We start from the raw sequence: 23,995 nt of genomic DNA, 5'->3' as shown, positions 1-23,995 counted from the left end.
TTTAAATGGGGCCTAAGGACTCAGTCCTCCTGTGGTTTAAATGGAGCATAAGGACTCAGTCCTCATGTGGTTTAAATAGGTAGTAAGGACTCAGTCCTCATGTGGTTTAAATGGGGCATAAGGACTCAGTCCTCATGTGGTTTAAATGGGGCATAAGGACTCAGTCCTCATGTGGTTTAAATGGGGCCTAAGGACTCAGTCCTCATGTGGTTTAAATGGGGCAGTAAGGACTCAGTCCTCATGTGGTTTAAATGGGGCATAAGGACTCAGTCCTCATGTGGTTTAAATGGGGCAGTAAGGACTCAGTCCTCATGTGCAACTCTGGCCCACGAAGGCAGGAAGAGCAGGCAGTCACTGGCAGCAGGTGTCAGAACGTGAGGTTTGAGGCTGGAAGCTCCTCTGCCCTGCGCTTGGCTGAAGGGGTGGAAGGAGTGGACTTGTGCACAAGCCGGCCCCTTCAACTTTGTGACACTGCTCAGAGCCCAAAGCTGCCTTTTGCAAAGCCTAATCACTTTCTGTAGTTCTTTATGCTGGTCTTAAATCTTTCCTACCAGAAGCTGAATCACTCTAGTCTTTCCTGCAATAATAATCACTAGCTTATTGTCTTACAGTAAACATCTATAGTGCACTAGCAGGACCTGGCTTCAAATCTCGGTGCAGCTACTTGCTTTTAGTGTAACCTGGCTTCTCTGTACAAGTTTCCTTGTCTGTAAAATGGAGATAATGGATTGCACGTAAAGCACTTAAGTGTTAGCTATTATCATTGAATAGCATTTAGTTATATGGATATACTATATTTTAAACATAGAGTACTTTGGTGTTTTTTTTGTTTTACCCATTTCATGTTTTTGTCCTTTGAGATATAGAAATGGTAATAAAGATTTTCTGCTAGACTTCTGGATTGGTTAAAAAAAAAAAAGAAAGAACCTAACAATGTGTTCAGTGAGCCATGGTCTCCTGAGGACGCCACCCACAGGTACAAAAATGAAACAGACATTTCTAGGAGACAGGCATTCTTTAATCCATTTGGGATTATTTCTCTCTTTGTCTTCTTTATACCAGAGCATTTAAGGTTATTGTACAGGCCTATTAATGCAGGCAGAGTAGAAATTCAGGTTTCCTTTGGAAAAGGTGGACTGATGAGCACAAAAGGTATAAATTATCTGAGACTCCTGTGAGAGCAGGCTGCCCCTTTACACAGGGCTGCACTGATGACCTTTCTGTGCTCCTTGAAGACTTATTCCTGGGCATCCGTGACACAGTAGGATTCTCCTGCAGGGCATGGTGTCTGGGACAGTGACAGACGTGCAGCGATCTCACCCACTCCTGGACTGAGGCTTGAGACTGACAGACACTCTGCTGTTTCACTTATCTTCCCTAAATCTGTACCATCATCCTTTCCCGCTTGCTACCTGTTTCTAAAGAATGTCTTTCTCCCAGTGTAAGTGGAAGAAGAGTGAGCTTTAAAGTTATAAAACATGAAGTCCTGGCATGGCCCTTATCTAGGTAAATGAACATGGTTACATCTTCCCAACCACCTCCTTGCCTACAGGGAAACTGACCCCCCGCATCACTAAATGAACCAGGGTGCTTGGGGCATGCTTGGCGGCATAGGGGCTGCTCTTCAGCCTGTCTTCTTTGTCCTAAACGTGTTATCTTTACTCCTTCCTTTTAGTTCCAGCTTTAAGCTGGAAACCTAATTTCTTCTAGAAATATTACCAACACCTCAGTCACTGGTGAAGAGGGTTTGTCTGGTGTCCATCAGGCATTTTGTTTCAGAATTGGTAAAAGAGGAATTCCTGCCCAGGACAGCCTCTCCTGGGTTAGTTCGTACAGGCATTCCTTGGAGGTACTAAAGGTTTGGTTCCCGACCACTGCAACAAAGCGAGGCACATGAATTTTTTGGTTTCCCAGTACGTATAAAAGTTATGTTTACACTATACTGTAGTCTAAGTGTACAATAGCAATATGTATAAAAAATGATATTTAAAAAATGCTAAGCATCATCTGAACCTATTGGAATATTGTGCTGATAGATGTTTGATGCAGAAAACAACATCTGCAAAGTGCAATAAAGCGAGATAGGCCTGTATATGTACGTGGCTGTATCAGTCACCAAAGGTGAATAAGGTAGATGAATACCCCATCATTTCTTGATTATAAAGCTGGGGAATATATGGAATACTCTCACTCTACCTCTTCAAAAAGAAAAATATGTAGCAGCCAATTTATGGTTGTGGTGTACACGGGATCCTTGTCACTAAGCAACATGGATGAGATGGAGAAATCAGGGGATACACGGTCCTACTGAGTTCAAGGATTTCACAAAGGCTAATACTGGGAGGCAGTGGAATCAGGATCACTAGGATTATCCAATGTTAAACATTAGAGAAAGTATAGACATGAAATAAATTAAACTGAAGCTATTCCCTCATTAAATGGAAGCATAAATCAGAAGTAATTTCCTCTAATATTATGAGATGGGAGTTTTTTACTACCAGAATGGTTGTATCCATAACAGCAACTGTGATCAACTGATAATTGTCATGTTTTCTAATAAAGGGACAGTCATGGCAACTAGCAACATAAGTGAAGAAAGAGTGTAAGGTACATTTAGAGAGACAAATGAAACATTTTGATTATTTTATTTTTTAATCTTCAAAATTTTCTGCCATGAGACAGGAATGCATGATAGAAATGGCTCAACATCTTCACATGAAACACTTGGATTCATTTTCATTCACAAGTTTTTCTAAAAACTACAATTTCATAATCCCACCACTTCCAACCATTATCACAGATTTGATTGACTGTTAAACAGTAGTTGCCAGCAAGAGCTGGAACGCTTTCTGCGTATTAGTAGTGTCTTAAAACTACCACCCAAGAGTATCACGATTATAAACTTCGTTGTACACAGCAACCCCAAAGGTGACTGATGTCCCCACATAAACTCCCTGGTTGTCATTGAGAGCTTGAAGAAATGCTTTTCTACTTGTTCATCTCATAGTATTTTTCTTGTAGGGAACAGCACATGCTGACCTGATAATTTAGTCACCACTGCTAATAGGCAAATATATATGCCTGATACTGATGCTCTCTCTGATAATTATGTACAGAACACACTGGAAAAAAAAAAGGGGGTTGCTTGGAATCTACCTCTCTTCTGTTGAAGAGAGCTACTTTGAGGTTTTTTTTGAACAGTTGTAAACAAAAGGAAAGAGATACACACGAACATATATCTATACACCTAGAGATATACATTGAATATTTTCAATGTGGTGTATATCTGCTTATATAGAGATACACACAAACACAGAGTAAGTGTCTATACTTACCCTTCACACATACCCACACCCTTACATACAGCACGTGAATATAAATGTTGTGAGTGTCCTTGGGAATTCACTGGAGTTTGTATATTACCAAATGATGATGAAATACCTGATTTGTATTACTCCTGAGAAGATACTAGAAGGGAATGACAGTTCTGATGCACTTTGGAATGGCACAATCACGTAAACACTTGCATACTTAAGACTTCTGAACTCATCCAAAGTTTCTAAACATATTCTAACAACAAAAAAAAGGTATCAAAACTTGCAGCAAGTTAAAAAATAAAACAGTTTTTTTATAATCCAAGTATAAACAAACATATAGGAAATGAATATTTGTCAGTAATTATTTTTAAAGTAGGGAAACACGTACTTAAGAAAAACAAAGTCATCTGACAAAACTTAAAACAAAAACTACTATTCAATGCATAATAATACATGCATTGCCTAAACTAGCAGAGGATAACCACATTAGAATTGCAAGGCTTATAGCAACTTCCACCAGAGAAAAATGACCATATATAGCAAATCTGTTAAGTACGCAATTTATAAAAAGAATTATGACTGTTATTCACACTTCTGTAAAAAAGAATTTGCAATTTGCTGAGTATCTTATCCCTCAATATAATTAATCTGTGTAAAAATTACAGCTAAGCCAATAAACTTCAAGCACCAATTTAATCATTTAAACTTACTGTATTTATATTTCTGCTATTATTGAGGGAACAAATTATGTTGGAGTCTAAACTAAAATTAGCCTAGTAATTACAATTTAGTTTTATAGGCATGCGGTTTCTTTTTCCTTACATCCCCACAAATGCCAAACATTTAAAAATGTTCAGGCCAGTAAAGGAATCCTTGGAGGAATCCATTATTTCTGCGTATCAATGGTTTAATATACATTAAAAGCTCTGTAACAAACTACTGCTTTCTTAGTTCTAAAATAAAATAGATTCGCACACAAGAAATTAAGAGACTGCTTCTCATTATGACTCAGAAAAGGCAGCACCTACAGAGTAGACTAACAAGCAGACCTGGCTATCTACCGTCGTGTAGGAAATGGCATTATTATTCAAGAAGGCAACTCCACTGCCGGTGGCAATACTGAGTTTTTCTTAACTGAAAAACTTCCACTACACATTTGGGGTAGGAGGGTATCTCAGTAAGGGAGCTTTTTTTTTTTTTTTTTCTTTTCTGATTTATTTTCTGCACCAGGAGAAAAGCAGCAGTCTGAGCCAGTAGATGAGTAACAGTATTTGTGATGCCTCTGGTTGTTCCTGAAGAAAACACGTTCAGATAACAAGGGGTTTGTTTTAAATCAATACAACTGCTGTTTTGCTTCCAGTATTTACATCACACCACTTACACACACAGTAAATTTCTGAGACATAACGTTTCACTCTTTCCTACTATTAAGTTTGGTTCATCTTCAACGCACACCGAAATGAACCTTTAGGTCGGTTCCATTTGATTGAAGATGATACTACTGAAGAAAACTAATCACATGGAAACCAAAAATCTTGGTCAACAGCGATCCTCCATCACTTCCTGTCCTGTTACCTGAACTCTAGCTCAATAGCACATACACTCAAGCCCTGGTGTTAGGACAGAGGTGGAGGGTCTTGCTGGTCCTCAGTGAGAGGGGCTTCCCTCTGCTCCTGGCTCATCTCATCGGATGGCTCTTCATAAACAGGCTCACCGAGGTCTTCACTGCCCCCTTCGCTCTGCTCCTCACTGTGGTCTTCACTGGGCTCCACAGTCTGTTCCAGGTTGTTCTCCAGAAGTGTGGGAGAATTGCTTATTCTACTTGCTTCTTCAGCTGTCTCACTTAAGGGCTGGGAAGGAGGCGGTGTGGGAGTATCAGATTGCATGGCACTTTCAATGGAAGAGATGGGGGCTTTGGTTAAAGTAGTATCCACGACAATCTCGTTTTGAGGCATAGACAACTTTTCCACAAGTTTCCACTGAATGATGCTCATGTCTTTTCCACCAGTTGAAATCAGGTGACTGTCATTATGAGTGAAACTGACATTGGTGACATGGCTGCTATGGGCACTGTACTTGTGACTGGGAGCCTATATGAAATAAATCAGACAGGAAAATTAAACTCATTCTTACATGCCTGCTTACAGCAATGGAGGTGACAAGGTAAAGAGGCAATTCAGCTCGTAAAACAGGAAATCAAAGCCACAAGTCATTCAATCTGAGGAATAAAGCTAGCAGCAATTTCCCTTTAATACCTGTTTATTTAGGAGAAATAAAGCATAACAATTAGACATGTATACTTCAGACTATATAGTTAAAAAACTAAAAGCCCATCTCTTTTGGAGAAAAAGTTGGTATACTTAGTAACTATTCTATTGGATGGCCAGGGAAGAATTTACTAAGTTGGCAGGATTACAGGTGATTTAGGAAATAGTTCTCATGAGTTTTATAATGCTGATCACAGATGTAACAAAATATGTTTAGGAGAAATTTAAAACTGCCAAAAATGTAAGCAAATGCACAATAAACAAAAATGAATGAACCGTCATCAGCTGCCTTCTGTAATTATCTTCTTGTCCTTACTGAGGAAAGGGAAGACAAGCAATGCCTGGACATTCACAGATGGATGGCCCTGTTCTCCCCCTGTGCATCCCAGTATCATGGACAGTGATTAGTAACCCTACAAATATTTTTGTGCCATTGACACAAAATTATCCTCAAACAAAAGGCGCTGTAATGCTAGTTTTTATTAAATTAATTTTACCTTTGCTTTGGAGCAGGGATATTGAAACAGATGGACTTTGCAAAAGTCATCAGCAACAGCTATCACCTTCCTATTGTGGGATCGCACCAGTGCATTGATATCTGTCCCATCAGATCCTTCTGGCCAGACACCTTTGATATGGGAACATAGGGGTGCAGAAGAATTAGCCTGAAAAATATAACTGATAACTGTGATGCTACATAGGTTTATTTAATTTTAGGACCTTACTAATTTTCATCTGTGTTCAAACTTAGCTGCTAACATTTTCCCCTTACAATTTCTTAGTGGCTCAACACTTTATTCAAATGTTTTACCCAAAGTCTAACTAATAATACTATCTAATAAAAGGGTAATATGCAAATTGACCATCACACTGTGACAAAGATGGCAGAGCCCACAGCCAATAAGGAGGGAATATGCAAATTGATGTGACAAAGATGGTGGCGGCTGGGACACTGGCGCAGAGCGGCCGGGGTGTGGCAGGACGCCTGCTATTGGGGGGGTGGGGTGCGGGTGGGGGATGGAGGGAGCTACAGGAGGGCGGCAAGGCCAGAGCGAAGGCGGTGGCCAGAGCGAAGGCCCGGGTCCCAGAGGGAAGCCGGTGCCAGCAGCCAGGGGAAGGAAGGCCTATTCTTGCACGAATATTCATGCATCGGGCCTCTAGTAAAATTATAAATCTAAATAGCCTTATGATGTAAGATTTAATGATACAAAAGTACTCACTAGTAACCAGCAGGTGGTGCTAAAGTAATTTTAGTTTTAAGCTTTTAACTCACCAATAAGCTCTTCCTTTTTCAGGTTTCTAGTTTGGGAAGTTCTCAGTGACTCGTATAGCAAGGTGCAGAAACAAAGCTGTGGGACTCACTAATTCTTCAAAGTGGACTCTGGGTAAGCTGTGTAAAATTTACATCCTCTCTCACAGAGAGGCACTTTAAAGAAAACCTCACAGAGAATCTAGTCTACCTGATATCCCATAGAAATTTCTGGTAACTATTATTTATGTCCAAAGATAAGCAAACTTAATTTTAATCTTTATCAGGCATTGGTGGTTATGTTCAACACAGCACAAAATTCCATTAGGTTAAAACTATGGAACACATAGGGTTGAAGTGCTGGCCTCCTGTGGTTCAACACTACTTTAGAGAACAATTATGTTTGGTAAATTTGGTAAAATAAATTGAAACACTTCTGAATAATAAGTATTACATATTGCTTCATTAAAATAGCTAGGTAAGTTATTAGTTACTGGCCACTGCCTTAGTTTCATCCAGAAAAATGAAATTGTTTATGGAACAGTCAGGGTTATTTTGTTTTTCATTTCTTCCTAGCCTAGTAGGCTTCTCCATCTCTATAGCAGTTGTATTTAGCACAAGCACCTACAATGGACTATTTTTCCAATGCACACAGCATAAAGAAGTGTTCAGGTCTATACTTATGCTGGATGTGAGAGCTGTTTTCAGAAGGCAGAGATAGACTGTTAAAAGGAAAAGTATTAATATTTGGGTATTGCTTTAGGTATTTGTGCTACATCCTTTTTATTGTATTGACTGAGTATAACACTTATTTTTAATTCTCTGCAAACACGGCTTTATTATTTTAACTTTTCCATTTATCCTCTAACTTTTTCAGAAGGACACCTACCGACTGGGAAAGGCTTAGTTAGAAAACTGTCAGTACAGATTTCTAGGAATGTCCAAACATCAGATAAGGATCTCCAAATTTCATCTTTAAGTAATATCTACTAAAACTGCCTTTTTATTTCAGCAAATGGTGCTTGGACAACTGGACATTCACATACAAAAACTAACAATAACAACTGCTGACAAGATGTGGAGAAGCCACACCCCAACTGCTGGTGGGAATGTAAATGGTGCAGACACATTGGGAAACAGTCCGGCCGTTCCTCAAAGGGTTAAACACAGTTACCATTTGACTTTGCCATTCCACTTCTAGGTACATATACAAGAGAAATGAAAACATGCTTACTCAAAAACTTACACATGCTTGTTTATAGCAACATCCTATCTAATAAAGAGGGAATAGGCTAACTGACCCTCACGCCGTCGCAAAGATGGCGGCACCCACAGCCAATAAGGAGGGGATATACTAATTGACTGCCACTCAAAGATGGTGGTGCCCAGTCCCCTCAGCCCCTCTGGGGTGGCCGCTCTGCATGCCTGCCTCCAGAGTCTCCCAGTTCCCTCAGCCCCCCAGGGCCAGCCCGAGGTGCAGGCAAGCCTCAGATGGTGGCTGCTCAGCTGCCCAGGGCTATCCACCAAGGCTTAGGTAACCAGGGCCAGTTGAGACTTGCGCTGCTGGCAGTGGCAGCAGCAGAGGTGTGATGGGGCGTCACCTTCCCCTGATCGCCGGGTCACCTCCCGTCCCTGAGGGCTCCTGGACTGTGAGAGGGGGCAGGCCGGGCTGAGGGACGCCCCCCTCCAGTGCATGAATCTTCATGCACTGGGTCTCTAGTTATTTATAATAGCTGAAAAGTAGAAACAACTCAAGTGTCCAACTGATGAATGGAAAAACAAAATGTGGTATATCCATACAACAGCTATTATTCAGCCATAAAATGAAGTACTGATCCATGCTACAGCACGGATGAAACTTGAAATACGCTAAATGAAAAAAAGCCAGTTTCAATGGATCATATATCACATGATTCCATTTATAAGTTCTATCCAGAATAGACCAATCATTAGAGGAAGTATAGATTTTAGTAGTTGCTATGGGGTGGAGGTGGGAGTGACTACGAATGGGTGGAGGGTTTATTTTTGGAGTGATGAAAATGTTCTGAAATTAGTGATGATGGAAGCACAACTGTGAATATACTAAAACCACTGAATTGTGCACTTTAGGTGCACTATGTAGTATGTGAATAATACCTCAATAAAGCTGTTATAAAAATGCCTTTACAAATTTAAGTTTCAATTTTCACTTAGAAAAAAAAAATGGACAGGCAATCTGTGCTATTATGTAAAATTCCTTTCTCTTATTTATCAAGGGCCAAAGTCTGGGTTCTGCAGAGAACAAACCTTGTATCAGTTTAATTTCTCTGACTCTGGCATTGATAGTGATAACATGAAAGAACACATATAGACTATTTCATTTAGGAATTCAGGCAAATAATTATCTATAAAACCCCACAACCTTTTCCCACCAGGTATCACGTCCTTACCAAAGACTTGAAAGCCTAGTACACAGGTATATGTTGTCCAATCGATGTCCTTACACTCTGATCGATTCCTGATTAGTTTGCAGCCACCTGGAATGTTCCCTTTAAATTTAGAAACAGGAAGTATAATCAGTGTTTGTGTATAAATGTATATGATTCAAACTAGCCACGTTTACTTGGATTTATAATCCATACACTGAAAAACATTAAGACACATTTAAAAAGAAAAAAAAAAAAAAAGAGTTTACTTTAAAACACTTTTCCTATCTCCAGAAAGAGTAAATACAAAACCATTCAGAGCAGCATCAATCTCGCTGAGTTGATTTCTTACGACATGTCTGCACATTTAAATTAACTCATTCCTTTTTTGGAGAAGTGAAGCACATTTGAGATTCTCATTCCTTAGCTCAGAGTAACATATGCTATCAGGCTAGAGAGGCCAACACGCATGCTCCACACAATTCAGATTGCACACAGCCCGCTCATTAGTGCCCCTGGCAGACACCCTCAGCCACACATGATCATTCATACTTACAGTACAATATTTCATAGTCTCCCGAGTTAGACATTATATACTTGTTGTCTGGGGACCAGTCAAGGTGTGTGATATAGCTGGAATGTCCCTAGGAAACAGTAGATAGATCACCTATTAGAAAGCATGTAGAGTTTGAATAATAAAAAGTTCAATAATTAGCCAATACTGTTTTCTGAGTAGCCATTCAACCTGGAATTCCTAATGTATAGAGAGCAGTATCACAACCTGTGGAACTGAACAGGGCTCACAGCAGCTCTTTAGTCCCTTTTCACTCTCTCTCGTTGGGAGCCAAAGATGCAGGTATGCGAAGATGCCACTGATACGTGAAGAGTTCAAGCAGAACTCAAGCTAAAGAGGTCTCACCACAGTGGAAATGGTGAGGACTGGGAACTTGGGAGTATCCTGTTGGCCTCTCCTCTTAGATACCAGCAACTATTTATCTGTTAGGGACTTCCAAGAAAGATTGAAAACATGTGCCCTAAAGGACACTGTGACAGGTACCATACCCTCAGGCCATATTTCAGATCACTGAGTCCCTGTTAGAGTCACTTCATTTCTGAGAATGAAGTATTGGTCCCAGGTTGTTCACAGAGTACCATTTTCCTGGGCTGCTTCTTGAGTATCCAAGGCACATCCCACAGACACACATACAACAGACTCCTAGAACAGTGGTGGCCAACCGGTGGTCCGTGAGGTCTGAAAGGTTGGTGACTGCTGTCCTAGAACACTCCTATCTCCAAAGAATATTCTGGAAGTCACCCAACATTGTACTCCTTCAGAACAGCTGGATCCAATATAGTCACCTGACTCCTTACAACATTCCTTAAACAGGAAGACAGTGATCTTTTTCTGCTTAGGTTTTACTAATACTATGGGAACTGAAAACCTCCTAAATGCTGTTATTTTGTTGGCATCACATATACGCAGCTGATTTCCAATAAACTACTTCAGATAAATCACATAGGTCTTATCGGTTTACCAAAGTTGATGGAGACTCAAAATCACTTTTCATCTCTTACAGTCTATGGTAAAACATACTTAATTTATAATGTACTTTTTCAATTACTAGCTTTCAGTGCATGTGGTTTTATTTTTTATTTATTTATTTATTTATTTTAAAATATATTTTATTGATTTTTTACAGAGAGGAAGGGAGAGGGTTAGAGAGCTAGAAACATCGATGAGAGAGAAACATCGACCAGCTGCCTCCTGCACACCCCCTACTGGGGATGTGCCCGCAGTGGTTTTATTTTTTAAGTTAATAAATTTAAAATACTTTAGGCATAGTTTTTAATGATTTATACAAAGTATTCTAATTATTCTCTTACCCTTCTGAAATCTAATGACATGTCCTAAAACCTCTCTGGAGCTCCGATCTCCCTACAGCGCTGCATGGCAAATATATATATTTAAATAAATTTAAATTATATTTAAATTTGAAAGCTAAAGAAGTTTCCTGAAGTGGTATACTGAAAAACAGATTGGGAACCACTTGCTAGGCACACAGGCCTACCAACTTAGTAAGAAAGCAGTTTTCAAAGCCAGAAAGACACGTGGTTGCTGGATGTGTCCTGAATACAGCAGGACAGCGTTCACACACACCCTTTCAGGTCACATGAATCGGATGCCTTGCTCTGGCATCTGTAGAAGCCATGCTTCCAGGAGAAGAAAACTGCGACGTGAGTGAAGGGTTTAACCAGATCAGTCCTGGCAAAGAATTGTTGCCCAAGAACTACTCATCCTAATGCAGAAGTATATAAAAATTACCTGAACCTCTTTAATAGCATTACTCAAAGACCAAAAGCATTGTATGTATACATAATATTCATGTAACTCACATCTATGTTGGACACAGAACATATTTAGAAGGCAAATCAATGTAAAGTATTCTCAAAATCAGCGTGTCCCTGCCCACTCAGCTCACAGGTCACGGAAGGTACCTGCACAGCTCGTGGGCCAAGAGCCTCACACATCACCGCGAGGCCAGAGACAGTTGGGAGCAAGACCCTGCACACCTCCTTACAAAGAAACGGAGTATTTCTAAGCTGGCACCTTCATTCCTGCCATTAACTGGCTGAGTGATGTGACTACAATTAATAGTCACATATGACGAAGCCCAAAAATATTACTACAGAAAAACCAAATATTTTAGCCAAAACTTAGTTAATGGCATGGAGGATCATCTACTCAGTGGTTGCAACCGTACCAAAGCCCAGAGTTAGGGATCTACTTTCCTTAGTAGGTATCCAGGTGCCCCCTCACCATCCACGACGATGCTGTCCAGTGGAACTTTCCACAGCGATGAAAATGTTTCTGTGCCGTGTAATGCAGCAGCAACTAGCCATCTGTAGCCTCTGAGTGCTCAGAATGTGGCCAGTACTCCAGGGAACTGAACTATGCTTAATTTCATAAGCAGAAAGTTGTGGTTAGTAGCTGCGATGCTAGATAACACAGGTAGAGAACAGTTCATTCTTTCTCTACTGATTTCAGATATCTTTTTTATTACCTAGCAAATTTCCACATAAGCAGAGATGTTTCTGGATTCTTCTTTCTATTCCATTAGTCTGTTTGCCTATTCCCAGCCAACTGTGATAGTTTTGTGGTATGTGGAAAGTTTCAGATGACTTTCAGAACCATTTTATCAAGCTCATAAATATGTTGAAAATCTGAGTGCATCAAATTTAGAGAATAATTTACAGAGAAAGACATTTTTATCAAGTGTTTTCATCTAGAAACATGTCTCTATTTTTATAGTTCTGTTTTGTCTTTCAGCCATGTTTTACTTAGCTTCCTGTGCTTTCCTTGCTACATTTATTTACAAAGCATCTAAGGTTTCTGTTGCTCTTGCTAATAGGGGTTTCCTCCACTGTAGTTTTGATGTGCTTTTGCTGGTTTGAGAGAAAGCTGATCTTTAGAGTGTAGACTGAGAGTTGCTTATTTAATCCAGTCTGCCCTTTCCTTACGTGCCCAGCTAAGGCACTATTTCCTAAACTCTTTTGCAGCCAGAGGTGGCAAAAGTCATTGAGTGGGGCTTCCAGGAAAATTTTCAGAGAACTGACTTAGCAGGAGGAGGGCCTTTTCTTCCCTTACTCTGTTCCTTTCTTCCTGCAACTGGGATGTGATGACTGGAGTCCCAGCATCTTATTGAGGATGATGGAGTAGAAAGAAAGAAGGATCCTGAGTCCCTGACAACTTTATAATTCCTGTTATTAGTAATACTGAATCCTACTTACTGCCTTGTTGAAATACTGATCAGTGTAATGGATTATTTTCTTGGAGATTTCTAGGTAGACAGTTAAAAAGTCTTCTTGTCCGTGAGGTCTGAAAGGTTGGTGACTGCTGTCCTAAAACACTCCTATCTCCAAAGAATATTCTGGAAGTCACCCAACATTGTACTCCTTCAGAACAGCTTATAAGTATTTTCAATGACCACAGTCCTGGCATAAAGAACACTTACTTTTACCAGCACTGCTTGCCTATCCTAACAGATTTTATAATGCTTTTGATTTTTAATACATCACTGCAACTTCGATACACTGTGTCTGCTAGGTTCAGGTCTTTGAACCACAGTGTTAGAAAGTACACAGGAATTTGAGGCAAAAAGCCAACGCTGCACTGAGGTGCACAATAAAATAATCTCAATTCTACTGCACACAGAATAGAACCTTTAGGTCAATCAGAACAACTAAACTCTTTCAAAGAAAATACACAATTGTCCGTAATTAGAAAATAATTTTGAACTTTCATATATTTATGTTAAATTCATGTCAAAAACACCCCTAGGTACAACCCAGGGCTCATCTAGTTACCGAGAATAATGCTACCTGAGATTTACTTTCTATGCTTAGGGCATTAAGTTTAAGTTCCTTACGTACACTATCAGCTCTAAATCTCATAGCAACCTTAATGAAGTAGGCGGAGAAGTGAAGTAACTTCTGAAGTCACATAAAGAAATAGAGCCAGCCCGCCTGGCGTGGCTCAGTGGTTGAGCGTCAACCTATGAACATGGAGGTCATGGTTTGATTCCTGGTCAGGGCACCTGCCCAGGTTGCAGGCTCGATCCCCAGTGTGGAGCATGTAGGAGGCAGCTGATCAATAATTCTCTCTCATCTTTCTTGTTGTTGCTGTTAATCCTCGCCCAAGGATATTTTTCCATTGGTTTTTAGGGAGAGTGGGAGAGAGAGGGAAAGGCAGAAACACTGATGTGAGAGAAACATATTGATTAGTTGCCTCCTGCACAAGCCCTGACCAGGGCACGGGCTGGGGAGGAGCCTGCAACCAAGATATGTGCTCTTGACTAGAATCAAACTCGGCCCACACTCTATCCACTGAACCAAACCTAGTAGGGCCTCTCTCATCATTGATGTTTCTCTCTCTCTTTCCCTTCCTCTCTGAAATCAATAAAAGTATATTAAAAAACAAAAAAGTATTGGAGCCAGAGTTCAAACCCAGATCAGATGATGATTCTGGACCAAATTAAACCCAGCACTGAAATCATGCTGATCTCTCACTCATTTCTGTAACACTGATGACGAGCAGAAAGCAATGTAAAAGTAGCATTAAAAAAAAGGAATTTATAAGTAATTAAGGAACTTTTCAGTACATTTTCTGTAAAACAGTACAGGAAAGGCTGAGGTCAAGAAACACTGTATGGAAAGGAATAGAACTAAAACCTCACAACACTCGAAATGCAAAAGACTCAGGGATCTTTGAGAACATTAACCAGCAGTCTTTAAGTTCTTTTTAGCTCTAAAACCCTTCTGTCATATTAAATCATACTTGAGAAGCCCAGTATGTAAAGCAAATAAAATCAGATCCATGTGAGCCCCACCCCCCAACCCCAACCCCAAATCCTAGGGCTTTGCAGGAAACAAAGTAAAAAAAGCTTCTAAATCCAAAGCCTTAAAAGGATTTCTATAGCAGCAGTTACAAAATCAAACTGCTTACACAGTGAATATAGGATACAATCATGAACTCATGAATCCTATAATTTAGTCAAACCACTTTTTAAAATATTTACTAAACACTATGAAGATGGAAGTTCTCATGGGAAGTGAAATTAAAAAGGTCCTTCTAAATTACATGATGTAATAAGAGAAACGAAATGCCACAGAGGAGGCCATGGAGGTTTGGAGTGTGTGCTGGAGGGAGGTTTGAAGATAGCGTGCTCCCAGGGATACCCTCGGAAGTGAGAGGGCAGAGGCAGCCACAGGACCGGAAGTGAAAGGCTGGCATAGAGGACGAGTTCACAGGATGGCTCCACTCACCTCTCTTCCCTTCAACTCCTCAGCCGACTTACAGAGGCCAGGTTCACAAAGAGCAAATATTTCTTGGAAGATCACTGGGCCGGGCCGTCACGTACAGTAAACAAACCTGATGTGTGTGCTTGTGAGAAGGCATCATTTGCCAGTAACAGCAAGTACAAGAGCAGCTTCAGCAGAAAATATGTTCATTCACTCTTAACATAAACCTTTGAGGCAGCACATGTGAGCACTAATCTGTAAAAGCAAATACTGAGCTGTGCTCTACCTAAAAGATGAATGTCCTCGTTTCTACTGCTCCTATTTTTTTATTTGCTCCTAACAAGACAAAGATTGTCTTAGAACTAAATGCAAGGGTTTAGAAATGGGAGAGAGAAAAGGGAAGTGGCATGATAAGTGAAAAAGATGAAACCAATGTGTTCAGCTAAACTCTCTAGGATACGCTGAGGTTTTCCAGAGTTCCAAGGATTAAACATAGACACATCAAAGTTTTAACTCAGTCTGTATCACTTTTAGAGACTACTTAGTTTATGCATGTACTTATACTACAACGTAATTGTGTTAATTCAGATTGGCTTGCTCAGCAGGGTTAGGACACAAAACAAAGGACTGTGATAAATGAGCTCCTGCTATAGTTGCTTCACTTTTCTTATTCACCAAATGAGGATGTTGACAAGATAATGCTCTCTTCTGCCCTTTATATGCTTAAAAATTTATGATTCTAAGTAAGGTCAGACAACATTTCTAAAGAATACCTAGAAGAGGGAATACACAACAAATCTCTAAATTTAGAGTTTATGATAAGTTTTTCTAAATACTGGAATTTTAAGTGGGTAAGGATATAAACTTCAGGAAGATTATGAAAGATATCTGGGGTCAGAAGAAAATGGAAATACATTTCAATGAATTGGAAGAGCAAGTTTTGTGTGTTTATGGAAACTACAATTGGGTTTCTCCCCCAAATCTCTCAGAATTCAACTTTAGGATTAACATAAATCAGAAAAAAAAGCAAAGAAGAGTCATAATAGCTCCAAAGCCGGCAAGTCTAAAGTACAATCTGACTGCATGTATGAATCTACCCAAAGACGGTATCATTCAAGTAGGGGTGTGGGGACGGTGGTCTGCAACGAAAGAGGAGCCACAGAGGCAAATGTGGGCAGTACCCACCTAATGTCCAGAGCGGAGGGACCGCAACCAAGACCAGTCCCCGTGGCAGCTCTCACTCTACTGTGAGCTCACTCACCTTCTGATTATACTCAGATTTCATATGCACTCTTTTGCTTGCAGGGGTGGGAACCTTTTCTCTGCCAAGGGCCATTTAGATATTTATAACATCATTTGTGGGCCATTCAAAATGATCAACTTAAAAATTAGCCTGCTATATTTGGTCAAACATTTAATTAACTCACCCCTAATGCCTTGGCAGGGCAAACCAAATGATTTGGCTTAAAGGGAAGTGAGTGAGGATCCTCACATCCTGTCCCCTTGGCATTTATGTATTTTACTTTAAATGAATAAACTGGCATTCTGCTTATGACTTGGAGTCCTGAGGCTTGCTTATAGAAAGAAAATTTGATTGATCAGAGGAAACTAGGATTCAGTTACCTTGCCAGTTACAGTTCCTGTTATAAACTGATGTTTTGGACACCAGCTTTGGAGAACTTGGATGGTGTAAGTCCATCTTTCTAAAATGATCTTGTCTTGTTTCTCAGCTTATGAGACTGCAAGCAAGGCCTTGGCCTGTAATGACCTCCTCAAGCACACCACTGACTGGCCAACTGCCCTCCTCCAATAAGTGCTTCTTCATGTGCTTGGGTGCTGGTCATCTTCCCAACTGACATGCCCACAGAACATGATGCTGTGAAGAGGGACAAGCTCCTCTCCTGGTTACAATTTATCAGAGGGACATATTCTGAAATTCTAAATATGTTTCTGTGGCTATGGTGGTCACTTAAATGCTGACTCCTAACAGGAAAATATTGGAAATAAAACAAAATAGCATTTGTACTTGGAACGCCAAGAGTAGCTCCAGTAGCCACATCTTAACAAAGACCTAATCTTGGAAACAATCCCATAAAGTAGGAACTATTAAAATCTCCAATTTTAAGATAATGGTATTAAGACTCATAGAAGTTAATTAACTTTCCTAAAGTCAAATTAATAAGTGGCAGAGCCAGCATTAGCCCAGTTTTGTCTGTCTTATAGCAGACAACAGATAAGAGAAGTGACCTTGAAACTGTGAGACCAGCTGGTGGAAACAGACATTAAGAAGCGACAGCTGGGAGCAAAGACAAAACAGAAGATAATTAGAAAAGCGGAGTAACTGAACCTTTCATTACAGCCTCAAACAGTACTATAAACTTTAACAGTTCCTAGGGATATCTCAAAATAATCCTTTGAAATGCTCAAAAGATAAAAGCTGCCCAATCAGAGAAGGCCAAGTCTCATGTAACTGATAAGCCTGCCATTTTTTAACACTTCCAAGGTCATTCTCATCCAATGTTACGCATTGCTGCTTCATTTCTGAATCAGTTGTGCTGTAAGAGCACAGTCCAATATACATATTGAAAAATCTAGGCATTATCATACATGAGAAAGTTTGCTCTACTACGACGAGAATAGAATTCAGGTCCCACATCTACCACTATATCAGTATGTGACCAACAAGTCATTTATCTCCTCAAAACTCAGTATCTTCATCCATAAAATTAGGGCTGAGTTAAGTATGTGCTACCTATAAAATTTTATGATACTACAAGATTAAATTATATTTGATAGTCTGTTTATTGAAGACATGGACTTTATAAAAAAGCTGAGGTAAAAATTAAGGAAAACTTTGGTAATCTGAAAATTCCTTTCAGTGGAACATTTTATTTAATCATGTTGTATAATGAAGTGTTATTATTCTACTAGAGGCCCGGTGCACGAAATTCGTGCACGGAGGGGGGTTGTCCCTTAGCCCAGCCTGTATCCTCTCCAATCTGGGACCCCTCAAGGGATGTCCGACTGCCCGTTTAGGCCCGATCCTTGGACATCCCTCTCACAATCCAGGACTGCTGGCTCCCAACTGCTTGCCTGCCTGCCTTCCTGATTGCCCCTAACCCCTTCTGCCTGCCAGCCTGATCACCCCCTAACCACTCTGCTGCCAGCCTGTTTGCCCCCAACTTCCCTCCTCTGCCAGCCTGGTCACCCCTAACTGCCCTCTCCTGCAGGGTTGATCACCTCCAACTGCCCTCCCTTGCAGGCTTGGTCCCTCTCAACTGCCCTCCCTTGCAGGCCGGGTGCCTCCCAACTGCCCTCTCCTGCTGGCCATCTTGTGGTGGCCATCTTGTGTCCACATGGGGGCAGGATCTTTGACCACATGGGGGCAGCTATATTGTGTGTTGCAGTGATGATCAGTCTGCATAGTACTCTTTTATTAGGAGGATAGAGGCCTGGTACAGGGGTGGGGGCCAGCTGGTTTGCCCTGAAGGGTGTCCCGGATCAGGGTGGGGTACCCTGGGGGCATGGGGCGGCCTGAGCGAGGGGCCTGTGGTGGTTTGCAGGCCGGCCACGCCCCCTGGTAACGCAAGCGGAGGCCCTGGTATCTGGAATTTATTTTCCTTCTACAATTGAAACTTTGTAGCCTGGAGCAGAGCCAAGCCTGGGGCTCCCTCCGAGGCCGGAAGCCATTTGTGTTGGGGTTATAATTGAAACTTTGTTGCCTTAAGCGGGTGGGCCTGGCCAGGGTGTGTGGAAAGCTTTGCTTCCCCTGTTGCCGGCGGCAACCCTGGCCTGCTCTCTCAAGCTCCATTCTGCTGCCATTTGTTTGAATTTGTTTACCTTCTATAATTGAAACTTAGTAGCTTGAGTGGAGGCTTAGGCCTGCAATGGCTGGCAGAAAGCTTGGCTTCCTCTGTTACCTAGGAAACCTTGCTCTCTGTGGCTGTAGCCATCTAGGTTTGGGTTAATTTGCATACTCGCTCTGATTGGATGGTGGGCGTGGCTTGTGGGTGTGTCGGAGGTGTGGTCAATTTGCATATTTGTCTATTATTAGATTAGATATCACAAATATTAAAATAATAAATTGAGCCTGGCTGGCTTGGCTCAGTGGTTGACCTACAAACCAGGAGGTCACAGTTGGATTCCCAGTCAGGGCATATGCCCCGGTTGCAGGCTCGATCCCCAGTGTGGGGCATGCAGGAGACAGCCAATCAATGATTCTCTCTCACCACTTATGTTTCTATGTCTCTCTCCCTCTCTGAAATAAATTAAAAAAATAAAAATATATATATATGTATATAAGTAAATATAAACTGACTAAAAGATTTAAATAAATTAATAGAAATGATTCATAATTGCTGTCAAGGCAAACACAAATATTTTGGATGAATTCTAAAACTTTGAGGTTGCTTGTAGACCAGATTATAGGTTGATTTTTAGCACATGATACAAAATATGTAAAAATATGTTTCTTCTTCAAAAAGTAAATGGCCTAGGTTTTGCTTATTAAGAAAAGAAAAATGAATTCTTTCATTACCCTGAAACTATTTTGTGATAAAGGCTGCTAGAGAATCTGTGCAAATAATCGTTAATTCAAGTGATTTGCTAATCCTAAATTAATCTCCTGACACCATACATATCAAGCTACCTCATTTTCTATGAAAACAATAGTTAACATATATGTGCCAAGCACTATTCTAAGTATTTTATATGCATTAACTTGTTTTAATCCAGTGAAGCAGAAACTATTATCCTCATCTTATAGGTGAGAAGACCTTGTCCAAGGACACATTAGCTTATAAGTGGTGAAATAAGAATTCAAACCTGTAGTCTGATTCCAAGTCTGTACCTTTAACTATATTATGTGTACTAGTGCCTTTCTCCTCATGTCCTCAGCTCAAATGTGTACTTCTTTAGGACAAGGAACAAATCTTACATATATTCCCAGTACCTGGAACATTTATCTCATTAGCAGAGTACCTGCCATAAGGTAAGCAAGTACTCAGTATATTTAAAAAATTGAATCTAATCTTCATCTTAAAGTGATAAACTTGTCAATCTGAAATGGTAACAAATTAAAGAAAACGTTTGTTAATTCTCTTAATGCAGACAAATATTTATATAAATTAGTTTAGCAGCAGAGAGGTGATACAGGATGCCAGGGTGGGCAGGAACATGGGACATTTGGGTTAAAAGTGAGTGACTGTTTCATTTCTGACTCATTCCATTTTCAAAATGTGTTATTCTAAGGGTTTCTAATAGAAAGATTCTAAGGGTTTCTTAAACTTATAGACAGATAAGTATTAAACTCCCATCAAAAAGAGAAAGCTGGGACACAGTGAAAACAGTCCTGAGAGGGAAGTTCATAGCACTACAGGCCTACCTCAAAAAACAAGAAAAATTAATAATAAACTATTTTAACCCTACAACTTAAAGAATTAGAAAGAGAACAAGAAAAGCACAGAGTAAGTAGAAGGAAGGAAATAATAAGGACTAGAGCATAAATAAATGAGATAGTGGCTAAAAAAAAAAAAAAAATACAAAAATATCAATGAAACCAAGAGGTGGTTCTTCGAAAAGATAAACAAGATTGATGAACTGTTAGCCAGACTCATCAAGAAACAAAAGAGAGAGGACCCAAATAAATAAAATCAGAAATGAAAGTGGTGAAGTAACAACTGACACCACAGAATGCAAAGGGTTGTAAGAAAATATTATGAACAACTACATGCCAACAAGCTGGACAATGTAGCTGAAATGGACAAATTCCTAAAAACACACCACAAAAACAATTTCCCAAAACGGAATCAAGGAAGAATCAGAAAACCTGTAGTAATAATAATAGTAATAAAAACAAAAAACTCCCAGCAAACAAAAGCCCTAGTCTCCTGGTCTGGATGGCTTCATAGGGAGTTTTACCAAATCTTCAAAGAACAACTAACACCTATCCTCCTCAAACTATTCCAAAAAATTCAAGAGGAAGGAATACTTCCAAACTCTTTTTATGAGGCTAGCATTATCCTAATTCTAAAACCAGATAAAGACACTACAAGCCAATATTCCCAATGAACATAGATGCTAAAATCCTCAACAAAATGTTAGCAAATCAGATCCAGCAATACATTAGGAAGATCATACACCATGACCAAGTGGAATTTATTCCAGGGATGCAAGGCTGGTACAATATTCGCAGATCAATAAACATGATACATCACAAACAAATTAAAAAAAAAAAATCATGATCCTATCCATAGATGCAAAAAAAGCATTCGACAAAACCCAACTCCCATTTTTGATAAAAACTCTCAGCAGAGTGGGAATAGAGGGATCATATCTCAACATAATAAAGGCCATATATGACAAACCTAAAGCCAACATCATACTTAATGGGCAAAAATGAAAACCATTTCCCCTAAGAATAGGAACAAGATAGGGATGTCTGCTTTCACCACTCTAATTCAACATAGTACTGAAGTCCTATCCACAGGGATCAGACAAAAGAAGAAATAATAGGCATCCAAATTGGAAAGGAGGAAGTAAAACTCTCATTATTCGCAGATGACATGATATTGTACACAGAAAACCCTAAAGATTCCAACAAAAAACGACTAGATTTAATAAAGGAATTCGGCAATGTAGCAGGATACAAAATTAACACCCAGAAATTGACGGCATTTTTATACACCAATAATGAATTGTCGCCCTAACCGGTTTGGCTCAGTGGATAAGAGCGTCAGCCTGTGGACTCAAGGGTCCCAGGTTCGATTCCGGCCAAGGGCATGTACCTTGGTTGCGGGCACATCCCCAGTAGGGGGTATGCAGGAAGCAGCTGATCGATGTTTCTCTCTCATCGATGTTTCTAACTCTCTATCCCTCTCTCTTCCTCTCTGTAAAAAATCAATAAAATATATTAAAAAAAAAAATAATGAATTGTCAGAAAGAGAACCTAAATAATCTCATTTACCATTGCAACAAAAAAATTATTATACTTGGTGAATAAACTTAACCAAGGAGGTAAAAGACTTGTACTTGGAAAAATACAGGACATTGAAAAAAAAAAAGAGATAGAGGAAGACATAAACAAGTGGGAGACTATACCATGTTCATGGATTGGTAGAATTACATCATTAAAATGTCCATACATCCCAAAGCAATCTACAGATTCAATGCAATCCCTATTAAAATACCAAAGGCATATTTCATAGATCTAGAACAAATGCTCCAAATATAGAACCAGAAAAGACCCCGAATAGCTGCACCAATCCTGAGAAAACAACAAATACAATACCAGATATCAAGTTATACTACAAAGCCACTGTAATCAAAACAGCCTGGTACTGGCACAAGAATAGACATATAATTCAATGGCACAGAAGAGAGACCCCAGAAATCAACCCAAGCCATTACACTCAAATTAATATTTGGCAAAGGAAAAGGAAGCAAGAGTATAAAATGAAGCCAAGACAATCTCTTCAATAATTGGTATTGGGATAATTGGACAGATACATGCAAAAAAATGAAACTAGACCACTAACTTACACCACACACAAGAATAAACTCAAAATGGATAAAAGACTTAGTAAGTAGTCGTGAAACCATAAAAATCCTAGAAGAAACCACAGGTAGCAAACTCTTAGACATCTCTCATAGCAATATGTTTACGGATGCATCTCCTAGGGCCGTGGTCGGCAAACTGCGCTCGCGAGCCACATGTGGCTCTTTGGCCCCTTGAGTGTGGCTCTTCCACAAAATACCACGGCCTGGGCGAGTCTATTTTGAAGAAGTGGCGTTAGAAGAAGTTTAAAAAATTTGGCTCTCAAAAGAAATTTCAATCGTTGTACTGTTGATATTTGGCTCTGTTGACTAATGAGTTTGCCGACCACTGTCCTAGGGCAAAGGAAACTAACAAGAAAATAAACAAATGGGACTACATCAAAATAAAAAGCTTCTGTACAGCGAAAGAAACCAACAAGCCCTAATCAGTTCGGCTCAGTGGATAGAGCATCAGCCTTCGGACTGAAAGGTCCCAGGTTTGATTCTGGTCAAGGGCATGTACCTTGGTTGCGGGCACATCCCCAGTAGGGGGCGTGCCAGGAGGCAGCTGATCGATGTTTCTCTCTCATCGATGTTTCTAACTCTCTATCCCTTTCCTTTCCTCTCTGTAAAAAATTAATAAAATGTTAAAAAAAAAGAAACCAACAAAATGAAAAGGGAACCCACTATATGGGAGAACATATTTGGCAATGATACATCTGATAAAGGGTTAATATCCAAAATATATAAGGAACAACAAAAGGAAGACAAACAATCCAATTTAAAAAATGGGCAAAGGACCTAAACAGACACTTCTCCAAAGCAGACATACAGATGGCCAAGAATCATATGAAAAAATACTCAGTCACTGACATCACAGAGATGCAAATTAAAATGACAATGAGGTATCACCTCACACCTGTCAGAATGGCTACCATCAATAAATCAACAAATAACAAGTGTTGACAAGGATGTGAAGAAAAGGGAACCCTAGTACACTGCTGGTGGGAATGCAGACTGGTACAGCTATTATGGAAAACAGTATGGACTTTCCTAAAAAAATTAAATATGGAACTGTCATATGACCCAGTGACCCCACTTCTAGGAATATATCCTAAGAGACCTGAAACACCAATAAGAAAGAACGTAAGCACCCCTACATTCATAGCGCAATTTACAATACCTAAGATCTGGAAACAGCCCAAGTGTCCATCAGTAGATGAGTGGATAAAAAAGTTGTGGTACATTTACACCATGGAATAGTATGCAGCAGTCAAAAAGGATCTCTTACTCTTTGAGACAGCAAGGAGGGGCCTGGAGAGTATTTTGCTAAGTGAAATAAGCCAGTGAGAGAAAGACAAGTATCACATGATCTCACTCATATGTGGAATCTAATGAACAAAATAGATCCAGAGACATAGAAGC

The 23,995-nt window shown here is 39.9% G+C and overlaps 1 protein-coding gene across 2 annotated transcripts in view; it reads right to left on the bottom strand.

Annotated features, from left to right (window-relative positions):
• Window positions 1-2,639: 2,639 nt before the first annotated feature.
• EML4 (EMAP like 4) overlaps window positions 2,640-23,995 on the bottom strand; it is a 148,635-nt gene continuing 127,279 nt past the window's right edge. The window contains exons 20-23 of one of the 2 annotated variants that reach the window (XM_008162201.3): window positions 9,795-9,882; window positions 9,263-9,361; window positions 6,082-6,212; window positions 2,640-5,407 (exon numbers count right to left, since the gene is read on the bottom strand). In XM_008162201.3, coding sequence (XP_008160423.1) covers window positions 4,934-5,407; window positions 6,082-6,212; window positions 9,263-9,361; window positions 9,795-9,882 — 792 coding nt within the window. In that variant the 3' untranslated portion in view covers window positions 2,640-4,933. The remainder of the gene's footprint in view (window positions 5,408-6,081; window positions 6,213-9,262; window positions 9,362-9,794; window positions 9,883-23,995) is intronic. The other variant, XM_054727897.1, reaches the window with a different exon arrangement.

The sequence above is a fragment of the Eptesicus fuscus genome, chromosome 16, assembly GCF_027574615.1.
Source record: "Eptesicus fuscus isolate TK198812 chromosome 16, DD_ASM_mEF_20220401, whole genome shotgun sequence".
Classification (NCBI taxonomy): domain Eukaryota; kingdom Metazoa; phylum Chordata; class Mammalia; order Chiroptera; family Vespertilionidae; genus Eptesicus; species Eptesicus fuscus.
Note: the sequence above shows the minus strand (reverse complement) of the source record. Positions and strands in the feature narration are given on the sequence as shown.